This window comes from Myotis daubentonii, chromosome 4, assembly GCF_963259705.1.
Source record: "Myotis daubentonii chromosome 4, mMyoDau2.1, whole genome shotgun sequence".
Classification (NCBI taxonomy): domain Eukaryota; kingdom Metazoa; phylum Chordata; class Mammalia; order Chiroptera; family Vespertilionidae; genus Myotis; species Myotis daubentonii.
In genome coordinates, this window is record NC_081843.1 from 65,765,292 (window position 1) to 65,783,772 (window position 18,481).

At 40.3% G+C, this 18,481-nt stretch overlaps 1 protein-coding gene across 1 annotated transcript in view; it reads right to left on the reverse strand.

The window, feature by feature from the left end:
• ADGRV1 (adhesion G protein-coupled receptor V1) overlaps nucleotides 1–18,481 on the reverse strand; it is a 444,163-nt gene that overhangs the window by 289,298 nt on the left and 136,384 nt on the right. The window contains exons 68-76 of the mRNA XM_059695089.1: nucleotides 18,004–18,243; nucleotides 16,391–16,540; nucleotides 14,901–15,374; nucleotides 10,432–10,575; nucleotides 8,303–8,477; nucleotides 7,163–7,298; nucleotides 4,431–5,452; nucleotides 2,217–2,334; nucleotides 1,208–1,379 (exon numbers count right to left, since the gene is read on the reverse strand). Of these exons, the coding sequence (XP_059551072.1) occupies nucleotides 1,208–1,379; nucleotides 2,217–2,334; nucleotides 4,431–5,452; nucleotides 7,163–7,298; nucleotides 8,303–8,477; nucleotides 10,432–10,575; nucleotides 14,901–15,374; nucleotides 16,391–16,540; nucleotides 18,004–18,243 (2,631 nt within the window). The remainder of the gene's footprint in view (nucleotides 1–1,207; nucleotides 1,380–2,216; nucleotides 2,335–4,430; nucleotides 5,453–7,162; nucleotides 7,299–8,302; nucleotides 8,478–10,431; nucleotides 10,576–14,900; nucleotides 15,375–16,390; nucleotides 16,541–18,003; nucleotides 18,244–18,481) is intronic.

Sequence of the window (18,481 nt, forward strand, 5' to 3'; positions counted from 1 at the left end):
AGGGCTGACTTAAGTTAGAAGTGAATCTCCAACTTCAAAGGCAGGTGGTACCCATAACCCCAACATATGTTTGGGGTCAACTGTAATTGTATTTGTGTGTGCTTTTTCTGCTGTTTTAAGTGTTTGGCATATACAAGGGAGCGTCGACCCATGAACCAAGAGGTCACTGGTTTGATTCCTGGTCAGGGCTCTGCCCAGGTTGTGGGCTCAATCCCCAGTAGGGGGCATACGGGAGGCAGCCAACTGATGTTTTTCTCTCACAGATGTTTCTGTCTCTCTATCCCTCTCCATTCCTCTCTAAATATACATATATATATGTATGTATATGTACATATATCTGTGTGTGTGTATATATATATATATATATATGCATATATATGTATATATACTTTTGAACATTCATAATATTATGACTGGTTTTTGTATTAAATATTTAATAAATTAAGTAGTAGACAAACAATAAATACTACTGAGTGCTCCCTAGGCATTAAAGTATCACAGAACAGTCATTTTTTAAACAAAAGCCACACATGATTACTAAATGACTAAGGCTCGGTTAGGACATCAGTGACCAGTACCACCTGAATAATGCAGATTCCTTTGGAAAGAGGGGGGAATGCCTGTCTCCTGAGTGTCATGGGCAACATGAACCAATAGAAATTCATCCAAAGGCTGAGAGGCCACACTTAAGCATGGCCTCTCTGCCCCTTAGGTAGATCGAAACGCAACTTTCTAACTGTAGATGAAGGAAGAGAACTTTTATCCTATGATGAAATCCATGGACATAATATGATTAAATCTATAGATATAATAAAAGCAAAACACTAAATATTCAGAGTAACCAGAGATACAAATTGGCTGAAAATGATACAAGGGACCATTCACACATTGAGCAGGTGGGCCAGGAAGAATCTTAGAAATGACAAGAAACAGAAACAAAGAAAACTGATGAGCTTTTTTAAAAAATTGAGATATAATTGTCATATAACAAGTATTAGTTTTAAGTATACACTAATGAGCTTATGTATAAAAATTCTCTAATTAAATCAATTCTAAGTCTGTCACCCAGCAAAGAGATTTCGATACTACAGCTAGACGAGACATAGTCTCCACATGACCAATGTGTGTTCGATAAAGTGGTTTTAAAATACAAATTCTGAAGCAATACAATTAGAAACTGACAATGCTATGCCTCCTCATTTCTTACCTTCCCAGGTTTGAGCTCCATGGTGATGGAGCACTTTGTCTGACCTGTTGCACAGGTTGTGGTCCCGGACACAGAGAGAAGTTCATCCCTCAGGTTCACTCCGTCCTTCTGGAGCACAGGGGATGTCTTGTTAAATGTGACTCGCCAGGAGACCTTGACATCTTCAAAGGCCCTAAGAGCAAAGCAGAACCTTTGCAAATGCAGCAACGGAGTGCCTTACCCTGTGTCTGATGCAGAACGTGTTCCCACAGTGCCTAAGTGTACCCCTTCATCCAAAGCACGTCCTGTACATAGTATTATTTGACCACACTCTACTCAATCTGGAATAAGTATTCATTGAACCACTGTGTATCAGGAATGTGAAAAAAATAATAATATTTTTCTGCTTACTATGTCTATTACCAGAAATATGAAAATGAAAATAATAGAGAACTTCTGGGTCCAAGTAAATGTTCTTCATTTGTCTTTTAATAATAATTCTTCTAAAGAAAAAACACAACTGCTAAAAAAAATGGTTGTTATAAAAATAAAGGGTAGGAGATGCCTTACATTTTCAGAGATTATTTAGGCCCCAAAGTGTAAAAATAATACATATACATGTACATGTGCATACCTAGTGCATGTATATGATGAGCATTCAGAATGTGTGTACTATACAATATTAAGTCGCGAGCAAAATTTGTGGTGCTCCATGTGTCCCTAACAGTAAATGGTTGTGCATGCAGAGCGATCACACGATAGTAAATGCAATGCAGTGATAACTTACATAAGTTGCACCTTATGAAGTACACCACATTCAAGGTAGCCCTAAGTCATGCTCCTAAACCAAGTGTGTTAAATCACAGACTAAGAACTAGAGCATCTGAACACTGACACACCAAATTCCACACTAGTTTTTATCAACATTTGAACCTGCCTTTACCACTTTATGAATTCAAATACAGGCACACAGGCTGTTACATCTTCCATGTACACACACACACACACACACACACACACACACACACACCTGTTTGGCTGCCTTGTGACAGTAAGATGCAGTCTGTTTCTATCAGCTCCTTCACCCAGCTCGAGCCCACTCTGGGACCCTTCACTGAATCCTATGATGCCATTTTGAAGATCACTCCCTGAAAAGAAAAATGCAGGGTTATATAGTATACTTAAGACTTCAAAAGATCTCCAATGCTCCACTAATCTTCCCAGCTGAGATGGTATAAAAGATCTTTACTAAAAATAGGCTGGAATAAAAATGATGGCTAACACTTTGAGAACAGAAGACCAGAAGAAAGAAAACTTCAAATCCTACTCCCCACCCTGAGATACATGCTCATCTCTCTCCAATGAGACTCTACTTTATATCTCATATCCCTTGACATTTTATGTGTTTACTAGAGGCCCAGTGCACAAAATTCACAATCTGGGGGCCCTCAGGGGATGTCCTACTGCCGGTTTAGGCCCGATCCCTCTCGCAATCTGGGACCACTGGCTCCTAACCACTCGCCTGCCTGCCTGCCTGATCGCCCCTAACCACCTCTGCCTCAGCCCCCACCACCACGGCTTCGTCTGGAATGACGACCTTCAGCTGTCCAGTCTAATTAGCATATTATACTTTTATTGTTATAGGTTGTTAAGAATCAGTGTATCCTCACAGAATGCAAGTTCTACCAGAGCGGCAATGCTGTATTTACTGCTGCATCCCCAGGACTAAGAACAGTGGCCAGCATACTGTAAGTGTTCAATAAATATTTATTAAGTAAATGAACTCCATTTAACTGATTTACCTTCCTATAAAAGAGTTGACCACAGACCATTTATATTACACATTCAGTTATTTGCCCCAGAGAAAAACAGAACTAATAAGGAACTCATGAGTAACTCTGAGTATAAAAAAGTCGTCTGAGCAACACTCAGACGAGTTTCTTTGTTGTTGTTTTTTAACTCACAATCCTGTATTGTGATCCCTGCTACACTGAAATCCAGATTCAGGCATGGTCGCCAGTTAGATTTCATACACTGTTGCAATCCTTTAATTTCTACTGAAGTTAAATTATTGTAAATTGAGGTTACAGGCACCCTCATATTACAAAATTGTATTTAAACTGGAAAAAATGTAGGGTCTGCACTGCACTGAAATAGTGCACTGTTTTTTCATAGTGTCATCTTAAACTCTCACCACTGTGTAAAACTTATAAATGTCTGTATAAAACAACAGAGTAGGCAAATACTTACTGTAATGTATTGACAAGACGAGCTAGCCTACTTAAAGAAATATAGTATGATTTCAGAGGAAAATTGCAAATTATCACCAAAATATTTTATAAGCTACATGAGGAATTCTTTAAAAAGTCATCATATTTTAAGCTATTATAATATGTACACTCAATAGGAAATAAAAAAGCTATGTAATATACTGCATTGGTCCAAAACAAAAACAAAAGAAGATAGTTTTAATCTGTTTCCCAACAGATACAAAGAATTTCTTGATAATGAGATCTTAGACTTTGGGATGGATTATTGAAAGTGGTTAGGTAATCAAGAATGAGAGTTCAAAACAGGATAGGCAATTGTGTACTTGGGTGACTAAATTAAGTATATTCCAGAGGAAGAACAAGGACTTACGTATGTTTAAGGTTTTCCATATATTGTGAAAGTATAGATTGTTTAACTAGCTCTGAGCTAAGTGACATTTACAGTCCATTCAATTCTAGCCTAGCACCTCAGAACAGCATCATGTGTTCACAGTGTGGGTCCATGCCATAGGAAGACTATGTAGTTTTCTTTGTTGTTTTTTTACCCATTTTTATTTGTCAATTACAGTTTACTTTCAATATTGTTTTGTATCAATTTCAGGTATACAGCATAGTGGTTGGATAATTATATACTTTACAAAGTGCTTCCCCTGATATTGTCATACCCACCTAGCACCATAGATGGTTATCAAAATATTGACTATATTTCCTATACTGTACTTTAGATCCCCATGAATATTTTATAACTATCTTCTGTATTTCTTAACCCTTCCCCTCTCTCACCCAATTCCCTAACCTTTCCCCCCTTTGGCAACCACCAGTCTGCTCTCTGTCTACAAGTCTGGGAAAACAATGTTTAATGAATTACTATAATAATTCAAATAATTCACTCTTTCAATTAAAGATAGATCTTTTAAAAAAATCCTACACCACAAAAGTGGTACCTTTTTCTCTCCATCCCTCCAGACAGGTACCTGTGATAATGATCATGGCAAAAGCTGCAAACCCGGTGTCATCCTTCCCCTTCACAATCTGTGCTCCCCCTCGTGGGTCTGTGAGAAACACGTAGAAGAATTCCTGCCCCTCGGGCTCATCATCGTCCAAAATTTGAACCAATACTTTCCGTTCTCTTTCTCCATCTGCAAATGTAAGGATGAGAGTTTGTTCTGCAAAGTCCTCCTCTTCTACCGCCCACGTTAGGTTGGACAGTCCATAGGCATCATGAAAGGGCAATGCATGTGGTTCCTTCTGAGCAGATCTTCCACCGAAAGTTTTAACCGTTACACTGACATTGCCAGTAGAGCCACCAGTTCTTCGGATAAGAATTTCTGCTGCGTTCAGTGTCCCATTCTTCATCTCCTCCTCCACGTAAACAACGGGCGGCCCAAGACTAAAGGCTCCATGAATGAAAACATTCGCAGTTCCAGTGGCCGCCTCGGGCCGGGTGACAGGTGTCTCAGGGATCGCAGTTGCCCCAGTATCGGTGGCCGCCACTGCCGTTGGCTGTGGAGTGGCAGTTACCTTGGTCATGTCGGGGTGTGCGGTGGAGGAGTCCGTTCCGATGGGAACGAGACCTGTGCCATCGTCATCCCGTATTGTGATCACTGCCACACTGAAATCCAGACTCAGGCGCGGGCGCCAGTTGGTGTTTGTTAACTTCTGCGATCCTTTCATTTCTACTGCAGTTAGATTAATGTAAAAAAATTCTTCTATCTCGGGAAGCTGGTCATTAATAATGATTATTTCAAAATGGACCTCCGCTTGGAATTTCTGAAAAAGCAGCTCCCCGTTCTGAACAGGCTCAAAATCTTCCCGTGGCTTGGCACTCCCTGCGGTTGTCTGATAGGAAACTTTAATAAGATTGCCGTGGAACCCAAAGAGTCTTTGTACATGTAATCTGATCACCTGAGTACCCTCTGACACAAAGATATGCCTTGAACTAGGGGAAAACTGAAAGATTCCCATTGGCTCAATTTCGGCAACAGTGAAACCTGATCTGGGGGGAAAAAAAAAAGAATTGATGAAAATAAAAATACCACAGCAGAAATTCATTTTTCACACATTTAAGATGCTGTGCAGGAGGGCATCTTAAAAATGACATGCCCTTTCAAATTCCATAAAACCCTAGTACTTGCTGATGAATAAATCAGAGCACGAGAAATGTAAGAACAGGAGTTGCTGTCAGTGGCAAGGGGCCCTCACACGTTTGAGCAAAGTGAGGAGCTCAGAGGTGCCTGCTCTGCTTCTCCAGTCAGCCCAGAGCAGCTCTCTGAAAGGTCTGACACGCTAGGCTTTCTGTTATGATCAGTGCACAGGAAACCACAAATTCTTAGAACGTTCTGGACGTCAGCCAGGTTTCTTATCTACCAAATAGAAATAGTTGCCCTTGCTGGATGCAAAATCCTTGCATCATAATGGGCCAATTCCCTCACACAAATGCTACTGGGATTTTATATGTGGACTGGAGGAAAACTTCCTAGCCTGCATGATTAATCCTTAGCTTTAATCCTGTAGAGTTTTGTTGTGAGTTAATGATTATGTCAGAAGTATCATCAGCCTAATCCAGACCACAGGCATATTTTCTTTGACTAACAGTTTTTGGGGTTTTTTTCTGAATTTGAATACCTTTAAGGAAGGACACTCTAGGGTCCACCACTCTCTATGGTAAAGCACTGATAACAGATAGCACAATGGTTAAGAGCTAGATTCAAATCATGACCCCAACCATTATTATCTGTGTGACACTAGGTATGTTACATAATCTATATGTGACTCACTTTCTTTATCTATAAAATAGGACTAAAAATAGTATCTATGTCATACGGCTGCTGTGAAGAATAAGAGTAAACACATATCATTCTTAAAGCAAAAAGCATTTGAATTTGTTGCCCTAAAATACATTCTATAGCCAAACACTTTTAAAATGACATAAGTATGAACTAAAGCCATATCTGATGCTACCAACCAGTGTCTCCCACACATGAACATATTATATACAGACACACACTTGAACACACACCAATTTTACCCATACATTTCCCTCCCACTTTCTAAATAAGTAAACTGAAGAACAGAAAGATCCTGTAACGCTCCCCAAGTCACACAGCAAGTAAGTGGCAAAATGAGCTAACTTGTGGCAAGAAAGTGGCAAGACCAACTCCGTAAGTCTGTGCTAAAGTCTGCCCTCTACTGTTTTGATCAAGCCCTTCCCAACCATGAGAAAAGTAAATTGCTTTTGACTTGAACATATTTATCTGCAAGTATTCTGATTTAAATTAAATTCAAAAGAGCCAATGGCAGAAGTCATATTATTACTCTATTGTGACAGCTTCTTCGTACTCTGAATGCCTGGGGGGAAAGCAGGTATTTTCCAGTTACTTCTAAAAAGACAGCCCCTTTGAAAATACGCGACTTTGCCATTCCGTTTCTTATTGGAGATGTTACCCCGGGCCAACCCTCTGGAATCAGAGGCCATGGTGGTGAGCTGTCTGCAAGGCGAAGGGTGGCGGTGCCTCCCTCTGTGGAAGTCAGCCTGCCCCCATGGCATCTCTGGCATGCAGGCCATGCGTTACTCCACAACAAACTGTTTTGGCATCTGCTTCAGGGAAAATGATCTCGTGGCGTGTTTTGTTTTTGTTGTTTTCTTGTGTGTGTGTTTTTCTGTTTCAACAGATACATTCCAGATTGTTCTTCAGAGACATCTCACCTAAGCTCGGCCCCGCCAGGGGCACTGCTCTGGACTCCTGAGAGGTGAAGGACAAAGGCCTCTGGCTGGCCAGGGCTGGGAAACGTCCACAACAAGACGCCTTTACTTTGTTCTCCGTGGGAAAAGGAGAGGCTCCCTGAAAGGAAACATGAAAAGGGAAGTAGGGTATCCTTTCTGAGTTCTTCAATGGGGATTCGGCTCTTAAAGATGTAGTGAAATATTCCCTTTTCCAAAATTCTATTACAGGCTACGAAAAGAGAAACATTTTTTTTTAAATATATTTTATTGATTTTTTACAGAGAGGAAGGGAGAGAGATAGAGAGTTAGAAACATCGATGAGAGAGAAACATCGATCAGCTGCCTCCTGCACATCTCCCACTGGGGATGTGCCCGCAACCCAGGTACATGCCCCTGACCGGAATCGAACCCGGGACCCTTCAGTCCGCAGGCCGACGCTCCATCCACTGAACCAAACTGGCTTCAGCAAGAGAAACATTTTAAAGGTGGGGAAAGAGGGAAATAAACGTACAGCAAGCTCGCTAAAACACATAAACGCTGCCTCCTCTACCCTGTCTTCAATCCCTGGTCCAGGTCAAACCCTCTAACATTTCATCTCACTGACCTCATAAAACTAATGGTATAATTGAAAAAGAAAGTAGATTAAGTAACAGTTGCTCTACTGTCAAATATTCAGGTGAACATGTACATGAACACAAAGGTGTGCCTTTTTCATTTTTATTATTGTATGATCCAATTTAAGTTTTTAGAACTGCTTTTAACAAACTCCTGGGGGGGTAAGGACAGAGGGCAGGGTGGGAACTGGGTGGAGGGGAGCTATGGGGGGGAAAAAAAGAGGAACAAATGTAATAATCTGAACAATAAAGATTTAATGAAATAAAAAATAAAAAAAAAGCAGAAAGAAAAAAAAACTCCTGATATACAAAGTGAGCTTAGTGACCACTATTTCCAGTGAGGTATGAAATTTTTAATTTGACTGAATAAACTTTCTCTCATCCTCACCAAGCTATATTACAAAACAAACAGGTCATTTTCCCAGAATAAGGAAGACCCAAGAAAATTAGAGGCCAATTACATACCTCCATGTGTTACAGAGCAGATCTTAGAAAACCTACAACTCACCCAGTTTCGGGGTCATGTTGCCAACAACAATGAATTCAGGCACTTCTAACCCAGGAGCATATCCGGCCACCCAGGAAACCATGATGGAGCCATAGGTGCCTCTCCTAGAAATCACCACTTGGCTTGTTCCGGCAGCGATGTCCATGAGGGAAAAGGCGTTCGATTCAAATCCCACCTGAGGAAAAACATGCTGAGAATATTTAACTTCTCTCTATAGATCCTTGTTTTCTGGAGAGTAGATTAAAAGTCAACTTCCTCTTTGTTTACACAATATATTTTTCCTGTTTTAGAATATATTCAATTAAAGAGTAATATTTTAAAAATGACATCTGGGACTTGAAAATTTATTCTATTTTATAATTTTGAGTATAGTATATAGCTTTATTTCTTTAAATCAAAATGTAGTACTTTGGATTAACAATATCCAAAACGACAAATGTAATTATGGTTAAATGAAAGCAATGGATTAAAACTGGCAGTGTAGTACGACTTGTTCATGGGTCTTTATGAAACCCAATTTGTCTAGAACTGAAATTTGACTCCTTTCTAAGACATAATAATATATTCTTTGTTTATAAAATGAGCACCAGGAACTAGATTTTTTTATTAAGGTTCTTTTAGATTTTTGATTCAATTGAATATCTTTTTTTTATTTTTGAGGATAAGAAAGCATCAAAGATTTTTTTAAATAGTCATCTTTTTCATTCACATAAAGTAAGATATTTTCTTTAAGGGCAACCTTCCCAGGGTACCCTGAGATTTATAAATGATTTATAGATGAATTAACTTCTGGTCAATGAGTAAGAATAAAACCATATTCCTGGCTTTATTTGGAAAAATCAGTCTACCTCTTTTGGTCCCATTATCTATAAATTTGGGATACCACATGATCAACGATTCTATATTAAGATTCATTCTCCCCATTTTATTTTTTTCTTTTCATTTTTTTAAAAATATTTTTTTATTTATTTCAGAGAGGGAGGGAGAGGGAGGGAGAGATGGAAACATCAATGATGAGAATCACTGATTGGCTGCCTCCTGAACGCTCCCTACTGGGCATTGAGCCCACAACTTGGATAAGTGCCCTGACTGGGAATCAAACCATGACCTCCTGGTTTATAGGTCAGTGCTCAACCACTATGCCTATATCAGCACAAACTTGCCATAGGAGCCTCGAAAATGAAAGGCAAATATTCACAAGTTTAGTAGATGAAAAAGACTGAAATATTAACTGATGTTTCATTCTAATTCTAATTATCTATATATATAAAAGCCTAAGCGACTGAACAATCAGTCAACCAGTCACTATGACACACACTGACCACCAGGGGCAGATGCTCAACGCAGGAGCTGCCCCCTGGTGGTCAGTGTGCTCCCACAGCCAACCTCCCACAGTCCCTCCCACCAGCCCCTCCCCCTGGCCGGCCAACCTCCCACATCCCCAATAGGCTCCAAATCACTGGCCAGGCCGAGGGACCCCACCCGTGCACAAATTCGTGCACCAGGCCTCTAGTGTAATATAAAATACTGCAATATTAAATATTTAATATCAAGAAAAAACCTTGGAAATTCTGACTCAAAGTGACTGTTATTTTTAAAAATCTATACTTTACATTCAAATTTTACAAGATAAAATCTTTCTAAAACTCCAAAAAGGAAATATATTATTCTACCTAAAGTCAAAAATTGACAAACTGTTTTCATATGATATATCCATGTCCACTTTGACATTCATAGGATTACTTAGATTTTTATTTTATTTTTAAATTTAAATTTATTTTTCAACCACAGATACAGTATTATATTAGTTTCAGGTGTATAATATAGTGATTAGGCATTTATATACCTTACAGTGGTCACTTTGATAAATCTAGTATCCATATGATACCATACGGGGTTATTACAATATTGTTGACTATATTCCTTATGCTGTACTTTATATCTTCGTGACTACTGAATAACTGGCAATTTGTACTTCTTAATCCCTTTCACCTTTCCCACCCATCCCCCCGCCAGATGGGATGATTTATGGTAATAGTGAATATTAAAAAATTCTCTGAATCTTAGTCCTTCCTATAAATGTTGCCCCCTGGTGGTATCCAGATAGTACCACACCCAGGGCCAATTACCTGAGAATTGGCAGCTTTCTCGGGGACGGGTAGGACGGCGGATTTGGCTTCCTGGAGAATTTTTGGCACGCCATAGGAACGTCCACCAACAAGCATCACAGTCACCAGTTGCAAGGTGAAATTGGAGCCCAGTGATAGGAAGACCTATAAACAAACAGCATCCATGACTTTAAGTATTAAAAAATAACTTTCAGAGAAAAATGCCGACATTGGCATAAGTCATTAGCACATGACCTCAGCATACGTTTGTATCCGTTCCATCAATCTATGCCCTTTCCTTCATGTTATAAAACAAATCACTGTTATGGAGACTGTGGGGTGAAGAGTGATAGTAACAGAGTATATAAAACACAAATGTGCGAATTCTCCATGGTTCCCAAGTGGTCTCAGAAATGAGACTCACAAGAAGAACTATTAGTGATAGAATCATGTGCTACAGGAATGGAAGGAGCCCACAGGTGAATAGTGTCAGCTTCTAAAACCAGAAAAACCTCTTCATGGACAGTAACTAATAATCCATATTTACTCAAAATGGATAATGATTTAGGTGCACTTATTATTTGAATATTTGACAAATAATTACTAGTGCCATGTATTAAATATCAATTTTCAAAGTTTTAGAATCCAACAAAATAGGGGAAAGCCTGAATTTTAAAATTGATGTTTCTCTAAAAGATTATTTTTAACTATACAATACATTTTCCCACAGAAATACTGTTGTTGATAATGGATCAGGCAAGTTACCACATAACCTGGAATATTGCTAAAAACTCTGTACGTCTTTATTGAATGTATAAATAACCACTTCTGTGGAGTCCATTCTTCTTTTAAAGATAATGTTCTTAAACGTACATCACACCCTCCAAATGTGCAAAACATGTACCATAGTGATTTCAAATGTTGCGCGACATGAGGGGAACAGATGCCTCGTTCATTCAATCCATCTTCATTTTTGTCCAAATGGCATTCACTGAACATGAATCATAGGTCAATTGCTAAGGCAGTGGTCGGCAAACTCATTAGTCAACAGAGCCAAATATCAACAGTACAACGACTGAAATTTCTTTTGAGAGCCAAATTTTTTAAACTTAAACTATATAGGTAGGTACATTGTTATTAACTTAATTAGGGTACTCCTAAGGCTTAGGAAGAGCCACACTCAAGGGGCCAAAGAGCCGCATGTGGCTCGCGAGCCGCAGTTTGCCGACCACGGTGCTAAGGAAACGGAAATAAATCACAGTGTCCTGCCTTCACTCCCGTGTTTCCCACCTCTCTTCTAAGGGTAGGCCCTCTTTCCCAGGCAGTTCACTGGCTGGGCAGCTAAGGATTTTTTGGTCCCTATTTCCTAAAGAAGGAAGGGCCAGGCTCCCAATCATTGTGCCTCCCCACCCAGCTGCTCTGCTCACGAGCGCAGCCAGCACACACAGACTTGTGACCGCAGCAAATCCCCAGGGTACAGTAACTGGACACTGAAGTCGAACAGCAGTCACAGCAAAGTTGCGGAAAAGCTGGTTTACTACAGAAGAAACGCAGGGGGATTCACTGGCAAGGACCTTGACGGTGACTAGGAGGGGGCATGTTCTCCAGCATGCCCTGCCACCCCCTGCTCCAGGACTGCATCACCAATACTGTCCTACTGGTTCCCATCGTGCTGATCGCATCTGGGCCCAAATGGAAAGAACGTACAGCTCCATGATATCCTGCGCACATCTCCAGCACCGCGAACCCACGCTTTTGTAACTGCGGTGAATGGCCTTCTGCACTAGCCAAGGAGCAACAGGACGACAGAGATTGTGTCTTTGTCACCTCTGTACCGGCTGTGCTTATTGCAATGGCTGGCACAGGGCGAACACTCAATAAATGTTTGAATAAATGACTCAACCACAAATGTAAAATCCTCGCAGTCTAGCTTAAGTAACTTTAAACTTAGACTTGTTTCTTTATAATGCCAGTGAGTCTTATCATCAGGACGCACCTCATAAAAGAAGCCTACCGTTAATCAGGTGAGGCAACAGTTTGTACTCCCAGGTCCTGATGTTCAATCAGCACCAAGCGTCTTCTAGTTTCAGAGCCTCATGGGGACTTTCTGCGTTCTAAGACCTACTGCCCTGCTCTGCAGCTGACCTGTCCAAGGTCTTAATTTTTACCAGGAGGGTAGAACAAGGAGAACGGTATATAATTCTTGTAACTAGTATCTTACAAACTTCAGAGAGCAATGCATTATATCCAGGGTGTGAAGGAAGAAGGGGACCACTGGAAATATTCTGCCCTTGGTTTGTGTGCATCACACCCTGCCCCACGCAGTTACCCTGGAAGACACAGCAACACCTAATATAATCTATCTAGTCCTACACCACATTCCTGAAATGTGAGAGGAAGAAGGAACCTGTGCAATTTTAAACATGTTAATACTAGTAAAATATGTTAAAATAAAGAAGCAAAAGGAAGCTTTCATGTGTTCACAAGTTAGTCAACTTTTGTTGGCTCTCTTTTCAATACAGAAATAATTAAAATAGGTTCAAAAAGGTATTAAAAACACATAGATGATTCAAATAGGTAATAGGAAAGTTAAGTATTTTTATAAACTATACTAGAGGCCTGGTGCATGAAATTCATGCACGGGAGTGGGGGGGGAAGGGGCGTCCCCTCAGCCCAGCCTGCAGCCTCTCCAATCTGGGATCCCTCGGGGGATGTCCGATTGCTGGTTTAGGCCCAATATTGGGGATCAGGCCTAAACCGGCAGTTGGACATCCCTCTCCCCATCCAGGACTGCTGGCTCCTAACTGCTCACCTGCCTGCTTGCTTGATCACCCCTAACTGGCTCTGTTGCCAGCCTGATAGCCCCTAACCACCTCTGACTGCAGACCTGATTGCCCCTAACTGCCCCCCCTGACAACCTGGTCACCCCCAACTGCCCTCACCCGCTGGCCTGGTCATTCCTAACTGCCCCCCCTCGCCAGCATGGTTGCCCCTTACTGCCCCCCAGCCAGCCTGCTCACCCCCAACAGCCCCCCTCTGCCAGCCTGGTCTCCCCTAACTGCCCCACCCACCAGCCTGGTTGCCTCTTACTGCTCCCCCTGCCAGCTTGGTCACCCCCAACTGCCCCTCCCACTGGCCTGGTCACCCCTAACTGCCAACCCTGCCAGCCTGGTCGCCCCTCATGGCCCCCCCTGCCGGCCTTGTCACCTCACTCAGCCTGTACGGTTGTCCATTTGGTTGTTTTGGATGTAACGGGCCCCTGGCTCTTTATATATATCGATTATTAAACTTTCAAAATGAAATCAAAAGAAGACTACCATCTTTCAGAATGCCCTAGGTAGCACTGGCAACAGACGACCTCAGACTTAGGCAGATCAATGGTTTCAGTCCATGTGATATTTATCACATATTTGGGTTTTCCTATACACAGTCTGAGAATAATTTTGTATTTGCCACATTGCTTAGTGAAAGAACAGAATGGTCAAATCACCAATGTGCCATGTCTCGGTGTCAAATGAAATCTTAGTATCAATATAAGATATATAAAATAAAACTATTCCTAGAAAAGCTGAAGGAATGTCCCTGTATTCATTAGCAGAAATTATAACATGAAGGTGTTTAGACAGTGATGTTACACAGATATGTGTAGGAAGATGTTTCATCAAGCTTCACAATCCACCCCACAGATTTTTCCCAGAATTATTTCAATCTGGTTACCCTCTGGGGCAACCTTTCCAACAATGAGATAATTAATTCCCAGTGCCATAATGCATCACATGTATGAAATAATTTAACTTATCTCCTATGCATACAGAATGACACTAGCTATGCACCATCCTCGCGAGGAGTGAGACAAAGAGTCACTCGCATCACTCTCTGTGATTCAGACTGAGAAAGACTGCTGAGGTGCCTACAGGACTCACGGCAAATCCACACATTCTTTTCACTCGCACCCCAAACATCTGCCAGAGCTGTCCACTGCCTTCTCTAGTTTTTACCATCACAGACAGTCAGAGCCACTTTCCACACAGATGCACAAGGAGAGAAGCAGATACCAGCCCCTGTGTTCATGCAGACCCTCCAAACTCCAGGGAGCACAGGCCAGTCCCACAAGAAAGCCTAAATTTCTCCCCTTCAACAAGTATCCTGTGAGTGTATGTACATGTGTGTATGTCTGTGCGCATGTGTGTATATTGGGGTGTGTATGTATATCAATTGAAATGATTTCTGGAACTTTGCAAGGATTAAATAAATGCCTGCTACTACCTAGACAAAAATATCCCATCTCCAAATTGAAATATACTTATTCACTTATAATCTGTGAATACTACACTCTTTGTATTACCCAATAATCACTATGCATTTTCCAAGGCATTTTTCCTGGTTACATATAATTTCCGAATAAGATTTAATCTGATCCTGAGGTAAGTCAGGGCTCTCACTGAAGGAGCTTGATTGGAATGACCAGGAAATCAAGAAAGACTACAAACCTGGCTCTTTACTGGCACTGTGTCCACTTTAGAGCTGGCACCGTCTTGGACCACCAGCTGCCTCTCTGCATTCTCTGTAACAACTGGCTGCTCCTTATGATCAGATGATATTCGATATCTAACAGCCACATCTCCGAAAGTCCCGGCAAGCCGGGTTACATTGATTTGGATGGACCTGGTGAGGTCCTGCTCAATGAGCACTGCCTGGCGACCTGCATACAGAGCGAAGACTCCATGTGGGTCATCATTTGCAGAAACAGAGAACTGCGTGATGCATTTTTCCGGGTCCAGTTCGGCTCCTCCCTCTACGGAAACAAGCTGGATCACATAGGCTTCCTCTATCTCGGGTACATCATCCGGTAGCAAATGAACATCAAAGCTCACTTCACGCTCTCCATCAGCAATGATGAAAAAGCCATTTGTAGAGAGAAAGTCTCCAGTAATGTCAAACTGACTACTTATTTCCCAGTAAACCTAAGATAAATGGGGGAAAAAAATCCAACAATGTCATATGATGCAGTAAATTGAATCAAAATCCTTTGAATTATGTTTTCCTTTCTAATAAACAAAAGGGAAATATTAATTGTGCATCATTATATTCACAGTCTCCAAGCAGTTATTAGTTTAGAAAGTACAGAGGAGTGACGTCTGTGTCATGAAAGTATCTTCACTCTTTCAGGCTGTCGTATGCAATTTGCAGGAAAGACTACGAGATTTCATTTTACCTACTCCTAAAAAAATAACATTTTGAAGAGATAAAGAAGAGCAAGTAAACTTTAAAATGGCGGTACCACACGTCATTCCATAGCAAACCACAGTCAGTGGTTGAAGGTAAATGTGACTAGATAATCAAATACTTCACATCAGAATTTGTTCTTGTCTGTTCTTTAACTACAAGGAAATATCTATTAGATTTCTTAGAATTAAAGGTTATTTTCCAAGAATTTTCGCCCTCCAAACCATAAAACTTCAACTGAACAAGTAGCAGTTACAGGAAAAGAGGTAACTTCATTGAGAAATTTCACCAAATATGTAACTTAGATCGGTTAGACAAGTATCTTGATGATTTACAAGGGCATCCATCAAATGTTCTATATCAATAAACACTCAAACACAATCTCTTAAAAATCAGTTGCTATATTAAAAAATTCTATTGAGAAATAAAGCCCAAGAGAATACATTAAGCAATTTACAAAACTCAGAGATTTAAGTAGGAAAAGTAGCAAACCAGAAAATACAAAACAGTTGAATCATACTCTTCATGACTAAGTGTGAGGAAGATCTTTTTAATCTAATTGTGATGCAATGTGGAGAGATCGCTGAAGGCGGGCCTGGCTGGAGAGCCCAAGGTACTTCTCAGCTTCTGTGAAAACTCATGTCACTTGAGTTTATGAAAACCTTTACCCAGAACAACGCCGTTTTCTGTCCCTCTCAACCATGTTTGTTAAGCAAATGATTGCTCTACTTAAAAATAAAATGAAAAATGATACCTTAATCTCTCCAAAAATGCCCTTGACTCTTTTGACAACGAAAGTGATGATCAGGGGCCCTTCCAGAGCTGAAGGCTCCAAATAGGTCTTAACAGACAAAGACTCAGGAGCGAACTGAACCACTCCATTGGGATCTCCAAACTTCTGTATCTAAAAATAGAAACAGCAGAGTGAATACCATATATAACAACTATGGATGAAAATACAGTATCCAACGTATCAATCAATGCTGAAGAAATGGAAGAGACATAGAAATAATACTTAAACCTATCTAGCTATCTGATTTTTAAACCTTCTTTATTGCACTGAGTATTACCTAAAACAAGCAAGTTCTTATTTTATTCCCCAAGGATAATGGGAATAAGTGTCCAAAAAACTACAATTTGCAGAATCTCAAAAAGATAGTATTTTCATGTCTCAATTTAGGTTCATTTTGCCTTATATTTGTTTTGTTTAATCAGCTAATTTTTGCTAACTTCTTTCTACTGGTTATAATATAAGGTAGAGAGAGGCAAAAGGTCAGTGATACTTAGTTTTATGTGTCAAATTTATAGATTATGGTGCCCAATTGTTTGGGCTACTGAAAACAATGCAGAGAAATGACATCTTTTAAGTTTGGATAATACTCTTGTCTGGGGTCTGTATCAGTCAAACTTCTCCAGAGAAATAGGGAGAGAGGGAGGAAATGAGAGTGGAGGAGAGAGAGGGAGGAGAGATTGATTGAGGAAACCAACAAGTTCCCCAAGCTCTGGGTGTTCTTATGTTGAAATTTGGGGGGATAAAGAGGGCAGTCTTGGTAGAGGACTATTTCACACTACCAGAAATGATTCAAAAGCAGAGTATTGCAGAATAAACCATCTCTTTCCCCAGTTTACTTTAGCAGAAAAAGAAATGGCAAGCGGGCAGTCTAGCAGGCAGAAAACCCAGGCACGAGTTGACGGTGTGGTCTTGAGTTTGAATTCTATGGGGCAGGCTGGAAACTCACACAGGATTTCTTGAGGCAGATATCTTCTCCTGAAATCTCAGTATTAGCGCTCAAGGCCTTCAACTGATTGGTTGAGGCCCACACACATTATCAAGGATAGTCTCCTTTACTTAAAGTAAACTGATTGTAAATATTAATCACATCTACAAAATACCTTCATGGCAACATCTAGCTGTGTTTGTCCAAACACTTTCTGCCCTGATGGACTGGGTGGTCCATATCAAATATGCTGAATGTGAATCTAATCCAAAACATCATTGTGCTAGTTGAACAAGTACCATTCTACCTTCGCACAGTCTGACTTGAAACTGGTTAATAATGTTTATGTATTTTGATGGCAAAGAGAGTCAATATTTAGGATGACATCACAAATACCTCCTCCCTAAATGTGGCAAATATTCACCAAATTTTCTTAGAGAATATAAAATAAGTATGTTTCACTGGATTAAACCCTTCTTAGAACTAATACCATTAATCAGGCTATGTAAGAAACTAACTTAACAACCATAGGAATTATGGTTTTATAAGTTTCAATTCATCATAAGCTTACCGAGTTTCAACAAATGTAAATGCATTTTCTGATGACTCCACTAAAAATTCTGTGGGAAAATAAAAAAATCAGACTTACTGTTAACGTAACAGCATTAGCTCTGGAGTCTAACTTAGCTTGTCCCTTCGCAAGTGTAAGCTTAATAACGAAAGTCTCTTCGACTTCAATTTCTTCGTGAGGATGAATGGTCAGAATTATGGTTCTTACGCCACCTTCTCCCTCTCCAAAATAGAAGGCCCCACTCACTGGGTCTGCGAAGTCTCTGTTCTGTGGTGGTAAGGCGTCCTGAGAATTGGGTCCTACTATCTCCCAGTTCACCTGCAGGGCATGTGTGTATGTGAGTTTTAAATAGAAATGATCAGTTTTAAACCAAGAATTACTTTGCAGGATATGTAGTATTAGGAAAAAATACATACACATATATATGAATATTATTCTAGAATATCTCCAGCAAATTCCTATTATTATCTCTCAGTTTTTTAAACAATGATATCTGCAAATGTAAACTGCATAATTATAGAATATCAGTTTTCATGAATAACAATGTCTAACAAAA